This window comes from Hippoglossus hippoglossus, chromosome 19 (assembly GCF_009819705.1).
Source record: "Hippoglossus hippoglossus isolate fHipHip1 chromosome 19, fHipHip1.pri, whole genome shotgun sequence".
NCBI classification, from domain to species: Eukaryota; Metazoa; Chordata; class Actinopteri; order Pleuronectiformes; family Pleuronectidae; genus Hippoglossus; species Hippoglossus hippoglossus.
Window position 1 is genome coordinate 10,563,636 of NC_047169.1, and position 12,232 is coordinate 10,575,867.

The 12,232-nt window shown below is 41.6% G+C and overlaps 1 protein-coding gene across 11 annotated transcripts in view; it reads left to right on the forward strand.

Annotated features, from left to right (window-relative positions):
• The window catches only part of mybpc2b (myosin binding protein Cb), a 24,913-nt gene continuing 12,681 nt past the window's right edge, over positions 1 to 12,232 (forward strand). Inside the window, exons 1-7 of one of the 11 annotated variants that reach the window (XM_034571396.1) lie at positions 1 to 128; positions 1,575 to 1,754; positions 5,796 to 5,813; positions 6,282 to 6,305; positions 7,091 to 7,114; positions 7,253 to 7,273; positions 7,917 to 7,937. In XM_034571396.1, coding sequence (XP_034427287.1) covers positions 1,733 to 1,754; positions 5,796 to 5,813; positions 6,282 to 6,305; positions 7,091 to 7,114; positions 7,253 to 7,273; positions 7,917 to 7,937 — 130 coding nt within the window. In that variant the 5' untranslated portion in view covers positions 1 to 128; positions 1,575 to 1,732. Of the gene's footprint in view, positions 129 to 1,574; positions 1,755 to 5,795; positions 7,115 to 7,252; positions 7,938 to 12,232 lie in introns of all 11 variants that reach the window. The other 10 variants (XM_034571397.1, XM_034571398.1, XM_034571392.1 and 7 more) reach the window with 10 other exon arrangements.

A 12,232-nucleotide genomic window follows, 5' to 3' on the forward strand; every position in this document is an offset into this window, starting at 1 on the left:
GGGGTAATGTTATAAATGTGCTCTGTTACTGCGGCCACTTGACCATGCACAGCAAGTCTGGCTTTTAAACGGCAAATCGGACCTTAATAGTATCAGAGCTCCGTTTGGGAAACCAAGCAACAGTGGTGGTAAGTACAAAGTACATTTTCACTTTTATGTTTCTCTGATCGATATGAAGCTAACACAGCACACGGCGAGTCTAGTTTATCATATAGACTTGAAACAGGTTGCTAGGTAGGTAACCGGCTGAGACTCAGCAAAGAAAATAATCACAATTGCAAAAAATTAACTTTTATGGGTTGAATTATAACTTTTGTGTTGGTTTTTGACAAGATACCGAACCCAAATTGTCTGCGATGGCTGTGCTGACAGTGTTTGATAGAAAATCTGCTGCATAGAAAAAAGCGTTGTATGAATGTTTATTTGAATGGGTGAATGTGACTTGTGCTGTAAAGCCCTTTGAATGAAAATTCACTTATTATCTAATCACCACTCTGCCGATGGAGGTCGTGGGTGAAGTGTTTGAGTCCACAAAAAAACTTGTGGAGTTTCAGGGGTAAACAGTGCTGCAGCCAAATCCAATCCAATTAAAGTAAATGGTGAACGATTCTACAAACTTAAAAAACACAACAGGAAAAAACATAAAGTGCCTCCATACTGCTCGTGTGATGTCATCCAAGTGTCCGGAAGCCCCGGCATCCAAATTGGACTCGAAACAGTGACATCCACACCATGTTTTTAGCTTAAATGTCCCTTGTGATCCACGCAGGAGAACTCCAAAAGTGTTTTGTGGACTCAAACACTTCACACACCCCCTCCATCGCCATATGGTGAGTAGATAATGAGTGAAGTTTCATTTTTGGGTGAACTATCAGTTTAAGTCCTGTCGATTCAGTGCATGGGTTTTTGACTAGGCTAGCGTTTCCCTGCTTTTTCAAGTAGAAGCTACTTCCTTGCTCAAACCTCAAGTTATCCACACACACACATATATATAATGTGAGTGGTATCTGTCTACTCACGTGATATCACTTTAAAATGAACAACATTCAGAAAAACTATGTTTTGGGCCCCCAGTTTTCCTTATTTCTAAATAAAAGAATGGATGAAAATATCCTTTTGTAAAACGTGTTGAATGTCTGATCTGATTGAAAAGCACCAGGTCGACCATCAAACTGTGTGAGACGTCTGTGTTCACTTTCTGTGTTCCAGCCAAACTGGCACATCTAGTGCAGCATCAAGTGAGCCGTACTAAAACAGACCACAAAAATTATGTGCAAATACTTGTTGATCCCGCTCCTAATGAGGCATTAAAGGGGTGATGACTGGGAGATTAGAGTGACACCACTAGTCGCTATATAAAGTGTCTAAAATTGGGTCAGTTGTTGGTCATCGTGTATTTTGTGCTTCCGTCCAAAAACACACCGGAGCTCAACGGGTTTAGACAGTTCATTAATCTCATTATAAGAGTGAAGATATAAAAGCGACCGGAGCCCTTTCAGCACCACCTCACCCACTTATTTCTGCACCTTATCACACTCCAAGTCCTGACTTCCTCTCTTCTTGAACTCTTCAAGTGTCGTCAGCCTCCTCTGCGCTCCTCGCTCACTGGAGGGTGTGGGTGACTCGAGTGCCAGGAGAGCTTTGAATAACAGAGCGAGAGGGGAGAAATAAAAGGAATAAGCAGCACGAGCCCTCAGCCTTTCAGCGGCAAAGACAAGACACAGGAATAACCATGCCTGAGCCAGTCCCTGCAGGTATGGACATACTTTCTTTTTTTTTTCTTTTTTGGGGGGGAAAGTCTCATCTCATTGTAATTAGGCGACTAATTAGTCTTCTTGCAGCCGCAATGTTGATCCTTGAATTTGAAGTTTGGTTGAAGGGTTTTAGTGAAGTCCAATGTTTGCTTGGAAAGTAAATAATTCTTTGCAGACAGTGATGCTCAGCGTAAAATGCAATTTCCTACTTTTTTGCAACAATTATTTTATTTTTGGTATTTAAGATCATCCGGTGTGTGACAAAATTAGTGATTTGATGAAAAAAAAAGATTTGTATTGTTATGGACAATATAAAAGTACTATAGCAGGTATAAGATACAAGCAGGTGTTAGATAAAAATGTAGTTTACTTAAATGCTCAATGTGACGTTCTGCAGAAGCAGTGATGAGATTCAGGAGCCTCACACACAGAAGTTTAATCCCGTGTGACTGACAGTCAGGGATTACTGTTTTCTCCTCCATCACTGTAACTGTAAATGCACATTTTAAGTAAAGTCTTTGACAAAGTTTTTCCCTGTTCGTATTAATGTTATTTTCATAAAACAAAATGTTAAAATGTAGAACGATATCAAACAAAAATACCCAGAGTTCAACTGCAAGCGAAACAAACCCAGTTATTTTATAATATAAAAATGTTGTCTCCTGTTTTGTTCATAAAGAATATTTGAAAGGCCATAAATAATCATATGAGCAACTTCAGTGACATCATCAGGCTGGTGTCACTGCCACCTAACTGACCAAGGTTGAAAACCTCCAGAGACTATTAATAGCACCATTAAAAGTAAACACTGTGGCTGGTAAACACCACATGGACATTTTTAATTCTTTATAGCAAAGTAGTTTAGAGTATATTTTTCCATTCTTCAAAAAAAAATCCACAGTTTTCCTCACATAAAAGCCCACACTTTGCACTTTCAGGCGAATGCCACTTTCTCATGAACAGTTTTTCTCGTGTCCTTCACCCCCCGTGGCACCATCTGTCTGCCGAGCGCGTCTCTAAATCACTGAACTGACAGAAACCTGAGATAAGACTCTGTCATAGCGGATTAGTCTGTTCGAAGTTTCACAGGCCAAAATGATGTGAAGCGAGCTAAGCCCTTCAAACCCCTCCGACTAATTTCTACGCCGACCGTGTTGTGATTGTGGATGTAATTGACTTTGCTCGGGTTGTTTTCGCATTCGCTCCTTTTCGCACTTTGCATTTTTATTCTTTTTTCCTCTGCGTCTCTCACCTAGGGCGAATTTGTTTCAAGATCTAATCCAGGGCTGCTTTTATTTTTAACCGAGGAACATAACCAGGCGCTGGTTTTATTCACCATATACAGCCACAGAGTTTATCCATGTAATATGTGATTCCACTTAGCTCACTGTATGTCTCACCTCCCACCGCTCCGTCATACCAAACTCGACTGCAGAGCTTCGAGTGTGAGGCTCAGATAACAGCCCGCTCCAAATTTTGTAGCTCGAAAATCCTGTGAATCATATTTCGGAACACGACCCAGCATTTTCACATTCAATTTACATTGCGACACTCATTTTCCCACAATAATGTTTATTTCTTACATAAGATGAGGTGACATATTTTCTGTACTGCTTCACTTGGCAGCCAGGACCCGCCCTCAGCTACTGGCTAAAAATAATCCAGAATTACCCCTGACCTTTTCCTCTTTCTATTGATTCCTCACAAGTTCATAGAGTTTCACACACCTGCGTGTATCAGGTTTTGCTAAAAGCCTCTCATGGGCCCAGTTGAGATAAATCAAGATATAATCTGTCACTTTCGTGCACAAAGTTCCCTTGTGGTCAGCAGGCTTGACGCTCCCTGCCCGAATGCCTCGCTAGCTCCAATGTAGTCAATCAAGCACATGACAGAGTTCTTCTCAGTGGTCAGGAGTGGTCGCATGATTCATGCTCGTAATTTCTTTCATCGTCTCGACCTGATCAGACACTGTGAGGGCGAGTTGAAACAAAAACTGCTGGGGGAAGTTTCTCCAGTCCCCAACACAGCTCCATCTCCTGCAGGAGACAAAATCCATGCCATGGAATTATTATTGATGAAAATCTAAATCAAATAAAGGTTAAGTCTGATCCAAATCCCAGACTCCTAGACTGATTGGACAGGTCTTTTAATACTTTTTGAGTGTAAAAATAGATCAACAATGACATTGTACAAAACAAAGAGATTCATTTTGTGAAATTGGATGCTTTATCTTACATGTTGCACTAAATATGAGGCTAGTCTGCGACTTTCTGACATTTTTACATAACTATTAAGATTAATAAATACCCCAAAATTGTTTAATGTATTGACATTTTATCAATTTATACTATATCAATTAGTCTTTCATTAATTTCTGAACATATTTATTAAATATTAAGCATTGAACTTTTTACCTGTTGGTTTAGTAGCTGTCCCGGAATAATTTTCCAAAACATTTGATTTTCTAATCCTTCTGGCACACTCACCATTGCCCTGTGTAGGAAAAACTCCACAGTGATCTATAATTGCACACAGCAAATACCTGTAGCCAAAGAGAAATATTTAAATGACTTTCATATCCACATTTGCTTTTAGCGGATCCAAAAGCTCAAGCAATAAATTATGTGTCGCTGAGATCTCCTCATAAAATGTGTTGGACGCTGTCTCCTCAGAGGTTTGATCAGGTCAGGTCGTCACATACCCTCCTTTATCTCTGGGTCATCACACACTCAGTAAATCAAGCTGTCAGTGGTGGATATGAAGGAGGAAGACCTGCAGTACCTAAACTGACCTTTGAAAAATAATTAGTGAAAGTACAAACACCAAAACATATCCGTGACTCCTCCGGGATTAACGGCGAGGTAACTGAGACACAAATTAATGTGGACTCAATTTAATTATACAATCACACCCAACAAGCATACCTTAAAAAAATCTAAGGGATTATACGCCCACGGCAGCTCTGCCAATATACGACACCACACACAGTCTTGGGGGGGAAGATTTGAACTTTGCCGAGCAGCTGTTCAGAACTTCATAATCCAGCTTCAGCACAAACTTGTTGGAGATAATGAAGATTCGCACCCCGAGTGGATTGACTTAGCAGACGCTGATGGAGATTTGCACTCTGTGCAGGTGTTAAATCTTCTCACTAGGCGGATAAAAAGTATTTATACCAGAGACTCTACGTAGTGAGCAGTGTTCCAGCTTCTCGTTTTGTACCCAGAAAGGAAAGAAATCAAAGCATCAGATATAAAAACACATTTAATACCTCGATTCTATGTTTGTCTCAAGCCAGGTGAACACAGTGTGATTCTGTGACACCTACTGTATATTAGCAAGAAATTTACGACAAGCCCTGAGCAAACAGTAAAGCAAACAAGGTCAAACTGGTGTGGCTATTCAAGGAAACTGCTTTCAACTTAAGAGAACGTGGCATGACTTCAGGGAGGTCATAAGACACCGCCCATGGCCTTTACCAGTGACTGATGTGACCCCCACTGGGACACTATTTCAGTTTGAGAATTTCCTTTAACCAGATTTAGGCCTCAACAATCACGCCCGAGTGTCCGTTTGCCTCCGAAGCTCAAATTTGGCCACAGAAACACATGTTACAACGGTGTCGACCATTTCTGATATAAGTGGGTTTGAAAATAAACCTCAAGTCGCAGACGACTCCCATTCCTGGGACAGTGGTGTCACACTTTGAAGTTGAGATATCGATTTCAAGGATTTTCCAGAGAGGGTTACAGGGACAATGTTACGAGCTTCACCATGAAAACAGATATACTCTAAACACTCCTGAAATAACCATTTTATATAAAGCAGTAATGATTCACACCAACAGCGATATATCATAGAAACAGTGTAGTTACAAGACAAAATATGTTTTTGTCATGTTTGCTATAGGACTTTCTGAATTACATCACAGACATGAACCATATATGTTGATATGTTCTTAATATGACTATTTGGATATAAATACTGTTTGTGATGCCTGTTTCTAATTGACTTTTTTCTCTTTCTCTTTCTCTTCCTCAGCTAAACCGGAGGGGGAAGGTAGGTCGGCTGCTCCACAACACTTGACCTCTGACCTTGTGTGTGTCATACATTATCACGCAGGGACCTGATTATAGCTCTCACATTTTCACTTTTTAACTCACGTACCCTGTCAACTGCCCGTTGGCCAAGCTAACACCGTAAACTAGCACCGTCACCGTTTAGGAACTTTTGGTGTGATCTATATAAAACAGCTCGCTGCTCTATTTGTCCTTGACTGAAAATCTGCCCCACAGCACATTATCTGTCACTGACGCTGTTTACTCAACTGTCTGAGGTCATCACACAGCACAACGAGAAAACATGCTTTGGCTTCCATAAGTCACATTTGACGCTGCTCCGGATTTTATGCGTTACACACTGACACAATCTATTTCATCAGCTGTTGCAGTTGCTTTATTAGTTGTTCTCCAAATGGGCAGCCATGGTGTTACTTTTCATTTGCTAACACAAATCCACTAATTTTAGCCCCAGAGGCACCAGCTGAAGAGGGTGAGGGTCATTGCTTTGCTTTTTTTTTAATTCTGTGTCTGCGAGTGATCGGTTTGTGTTGATTTTGAGTGTTGAAAACAAAAAAAAGCATTTGCACTTATGAGTCAGGGTAATTATCTGAATAATACACAACAAGTGGTCTTGCTATAGATAATAAGTCGAGCAATTAGCGAGTCAAGAGGACAGGCCTCTGAGTCTGTGGCATTTTATGAGACAGCATGAAGCTGCTGAAGGGGATAATGCAATTATTATGCCACTTTAAATCAATGTGTTTGCATTTCTTCGCTAGGCGACAGCATGCGTTATAGAAGAAGCTGTTTGGTTAAAGTCCTCGTGTATGATCTAATGTCTGTACTTTAGATCACAGCATCCTCTAAATCTGTTCTTCCTGTTTTGTGTTTTTATGACCAATCTAATGATAATTAATGGTCTTGATTCTATTTTTGGGGTTGAAAAATAACTTGACTTTGAATTTTCTTGCATGCTCAGTCATGGACTGCAGAGAGAAGATCCATGTGTACGAAGACAAACCACCTGTCTAGTTTTTATTACATGTTTACTGACTGCAACTGGGTGCAATTTCCTTCCTGTTAACTCTTGTTTCACCCTGTGGTCTTTGGTCACCTGCAGGCATGTGAAGTGTGCGGAACTATCCAGTGGTCTCTGTTTATTTGATTTGGTTGTTTATGCGACTTTTGCTGTTTTGTTTTTTGCCTTGCTCCCAAATGCAATCCCATCAATGTCTCGTCACCGTTCTCATTATACCATGACTTTTATCCGCACAGCCACACCGCAGCCAGATGAAAATGGTAGGCACCTCTCACGTGTCAGAGAATAATACTCACCTTCCTCTGACTTTTCCTCTCCGCTTCTTCTTTATGACTGAATATAGAGAATAATTACACTTCATATTGGGACACGAGCTAATTTTAATTCATCTTCCTCAGAACTACCCCCTGCAGATGGAGGTAAGGGATAATCCTGAACCCGGAATGCGCTGGTTTAATCCATCTGTCTGTATAATCTGCGTAATGTATTCACACTGTAGGGGTGCATACATGTGCGACACTGTGTGGTAATGACAATACCTGCATGACTCCTGACGGTTTACTTTCAAAGATCTTTCAGGTTGGTCTCAGGTGACCTGCATAATATTTCGAATGTATTTTTATAAAGCCCAAAAATACATGAATTTATATGTGAATGTGAATGGATGTATGTTAGTGGATAAGTCGAATACTAATTTTGCCTTGACGTGGGAAGTAGGAATATGCATTTTAGTGTTGTTTTTCCATAATATGACTGATACACACATATACTTTACAAGTATATGATATGCGTGAGTTTAGATTTAGTTCCAACAGTATAGTAGAGTATACAACAATATACTGGTACGTCCTGGTGTCCGTGTGCTTCTCCTGTGACCGTTAATGCATTTTTCTGTCTTCCGTTGATCTGCGTATTTAGTTCTGAATGCATGCACATGTGATGGTACCTGTTTTATGTTTGTTCATTGGTCTCTGTTGCAACTGTGTGCCGTCTCGTGGAACAGAGAGCGTTTCGCCTGTCAGCCGTGTTTTTCAGCTTTGTTTAATTCCTTGTCTGCAACAGATTCAGAAGCTGATGGGGATGGTAAGAAAAGAGCGACATTTAAACATAACGTGTCTATTGACACTTTACTTTTGCCCCTTCAAAAGTATGACTTTGAGTGTCCATAACATGATGCGGTGTATTATTTTTGGTATTATGTGCTGGTTAAGATGTCACATAATATATGAAGTGTTCAGGGCTAGGGATATTATTTGAAATAATTTAGATCACACCAATGTGGACTGATTTTTACATTAAAAGGACCTTTACCAAACTCCAGAGTTATATGTAAGCAGTGTCAGATACTTTTATGACAATCTCGGGGCCCATCGTCTTTTATCTGACGATGAATTTCTGCTCTGGGGGCAATGGCCAATATTTTAGCTATCTGCATATGAATTCAGAAAAATTAAAAATCTGATAGCTACTGCATTTTGATCAACGTGCTCTGCCTCGTTTGCTCTCCACACGGACTGTTTACCGGCAGGCAACCAAAGCCAGCTCAAGCCTGATTGGTCAAACTAAAAACGGAAACCAGAAGGCTCCCGACCCCAAAATCGTGTCCCTCGTCTACAGTATTCAGTTACTTTCATGGAATCAAGGTCCCTATATTGTGACTTCCCTGTTGCTAAGGATGAAGTAAGCCTCATCACAGAGATCTTAATTGTGTCCATCAGGCTGCTTGATCACAATGTCACAAAGAAAACCTTTCTCTGCTGCAAAAAAGCAAATGGTCTTGGCAGGACTCATATCTTACTGATCCCATGAAAATCCCCCTCAGAGCTCGGAGCTTCTTGTTCCTTGGTAGCAGTTACTGTCAGAATGAGCCACACCTCAGGCCTACGACTCACCAGATACTGAGCTGTGTCAGAGAGAAGACAGGAGACCTGACTGGATTGGTCTTGATTTAGTGATTCGTGATGCTATGCTTGTCTCACTCACCTGTCCTCTTCTCTATTACTGGCATGAGTCTATGCTGGCAGATGACCTGCTTACAAATTATTCTGTTTGTGCTCCTTCAGCAAGTTTTGTCAGACTTTGCCTTTCCATCTGAGGAATAGCTGCCCTTTCCATCTGTGACCCATGATATCATCCCTCCTTTGCTTCTGTCCCGCTGGCGTTTTGAACAATGAGAGTGGCAACACAGCTGCGGTTCATGTTCAACAATGGCAGCTGTTGAAACATACCACTGTCATCTGATGTGATGACTCTTTTATGGTCCACTTCTTCATTTACCAGTAGGCTGCACAAGGAAGCCGCAAGGAGAGCTCAAGTTATCTTAGAAATTCTAGTCAGACCATCACACTACGTCAAATGAGCGTCTCATCTCATCTTAATCTGATGTCCAAAGGCCTGTGGATCGCCTATTAATTACACCTTGGGTATATATCACAGCCATCAGTGGGACTTATAAATCAATGCTCTAAAAATGTTGGGGATGCTCCACAAGTCAAGTTTTACAAGTGAAATCCAAGAGCTGTTCTTCAGGTTTCAAAGCTGTCCCCTGTCTGCCATCGTCTTTCATGGGCACAGCTCCCAGAGCAATCTGCTCTATTTGGACATGGTGGGAGTAGATTGGATGGATAAGGGTTATGGAGGTGCCAAAGCTTTAGAGAGCTGAATGCTGATATTTTCTTGTGGTGTCCTTCAAATATACTGTATGGGGATATCCTATGCCCACTGTGCCTGAGGGGCAACACTGACATCCTCCATTCATCCCACTCCTGGGATGAGGAAGGACACCTGGGTGAGCTTAACCAAAGGGCTTTGTGTGAACTGAGCAGTCCTTAATCTTCTGTGCAGTTCACATTATCACATGTTGAGAAGGCTGGTAGGCCAATGCGTCCAACATCCTTTTAGGGCTTTTTGGCCAGTGTGGTGAGACATGGATGATGGACCTGGGGGGTATGCAGATGAGAGGAGGATATTCAGACTCCTCTGACGTTGCCTTGGCTGCTGCTGGGCTGATTCCCTGAAATGTGGCCTGCTGAACCAAGAGAGGGGTCAAAAAGCAGGGTGAGGATATTAAATGTCAAAATTAGTTTGCTTCCCTAGGTCACATCCATAAATTACACCGGGATTGGGTGCTTTTTCTGCAGGTCGTACCGTATCGCTGCATTTACGAGTTAACGGCTTGTCATCCTTCCCTTCCTGTCTTGAATTCCTGTCACTGAATGCAGGACTCGGCATGCTCCTCCTGCTGTGGCACCGGTTGCCCAGAGGAAGGAGAGGTATACACTGCTGCAGATGTTCCAGACGGAGCTCAGCGTGAGCTGTGACACATACAGAAGAGAAGCAAAGACAATCGCGGCATCACAGCACGACTAGGGGGGAAACTGAAGCATGGAACAAAGATGAAAAGCTAGTGTAAACGCTGCACAAGAGAAACACTCTGAGGTTGTTACTATCAGCCATGTATCTAGCACAGTGGGAGCACTGGTTCTCTTGAGCATTAACCCTATGCTGTCCACAAAAAAGCTATGTTTAGCGTAATGCTACTGTTACATAGTGTAGTGAGCTGATTGGCTACCAAGCTAAACTTAATCCAAAGACAGCAGCTGAGGGAACTTCAGATGGAAACCTGAGGATATGGACTTTTCTTTGATCAGAACTCAGCCCAGTTTAGATGCCTGAACATCCATATCCAATTTTAGTCAATGGAACATACAAAGACTAAGCTGCCATTTACCTTGGAGGGAAGAGTTCTGAGGCATCAAGAAGAGAGAGTACAAAACAAAACTTTTTTTGGAAACTTAAATATGTACCTGACAGCTGCACATGCACAAAATGTAAGAGACATATCTGACGTGATCTGGCCTTTGTCTCCTGTTGGTGAATAAGAGCTGGTGTGCAGAAGGTGCTCATGAGATATAAATCGTGTTCAAAAGAATCACATGCCCACGATGTAGGAGGACATGTTTGACATTTATACACAGCAGCCATTGGTTTGGGTGTGATATATCATATACCATTTGTTCGACTCCCAGTCCTAACTCTGGAGACGTAATTGCACCACACTGAGTTTGATGTCAGTGTGTCTATAGGGATGGAATTTCTGTGTGGGAAGTGTTTATCATACCAAGGCTGTTTAAAGCCATACCCATGGGGTATAGTGTGTGGGGGATTATCATCATTTCGCCAACTGCAGATTGTTTGGGCACTTGCACCAGCACCATGTGTGAATGTTTGGAGGAATTTGCTGCCATGGAAAGCAGGATGTGCCCAATGCCTGCAGTTGAATTAGTCTCGGGGTGTCATAAGAGTCAAATGCGGCAGACTTTGATACGAATTATAATATTCACGACGCGTCAATGCTCCAAACCAACAATAATTAACGAATGTCTTTTTAAGTCACACTTCAGTGGTTTGTTTAGGCGGCCTGGGGTTGAAACCCAGTCCGTATGAGGTAGAGTAATTGCCTCCTTTTGTGAGAAGCAGCCTCACAAGATCAGTCCATAAGGAGTAATCACGGTAATTTCAAATAATAATTTATCCCCAGTTTGGTGATTAAAAGTGCAGTAATCAACATAGGTGATTACTTCCTGTTTTGATAATAACAGTTATGATGTCACCTTCGTGTGCTAAATTCAGTTTTGGTTGCAGTTCACTGTGTGATGTATCAATGTCAAGCGTCTATAGAATAGTTTCTCTGTCATTGATGATCACTTGTCTTGTTTTACCTAATTTGCACCGACTTGTGTTCATGGTATTTCCAGATGTTTATTCAGTTTAATGTTCAATGTCAGGCAAACCCTGCAGAGGAGGGTGAGGACGAGCTGAAGGCACAGCTCAGGACTGTGAATGTCACTGCATGCAAATACGATGTTCGTCAATACAGATGTATGACGATTATGTGTTGTTCTGTCATACATCATACTCAATGAGTGTTTTTGGGGTGGCTAGTATATGGTTGATTAATATATTGATTTGATTTGTTAGGGTTAAACCATAGACTGTATATAAAGATGGACGACGCGTCTCCACTTCCTCCCGCTTTGCAGAAATAAAGCCTGGATATGAATGCCGCCATTTTGATCATTTGGAGCCTGTGCAGTAGCGATCAGGGGATGGGGTTACGGTAGGGACGTCCTGCCGATACATGAGCTTTACCAGTTGTTAGCCAGTCTCAGCTGTCAATCAATCCGTTTCACCCCAGTTTTATAGCATCAAACAACTAATAAAACCAAATTTAGTAGAAGGGGTTAGGGGTGTGATAAGAACTACATAAAATGACAGAGACCACCTTTGAACAAAATTACTTGATATCTATTTATTTTGGCCCATGTCCCATGCTAACACGGAGGAGGCGAGATTCATGACCTATACTGCTGCCAGCC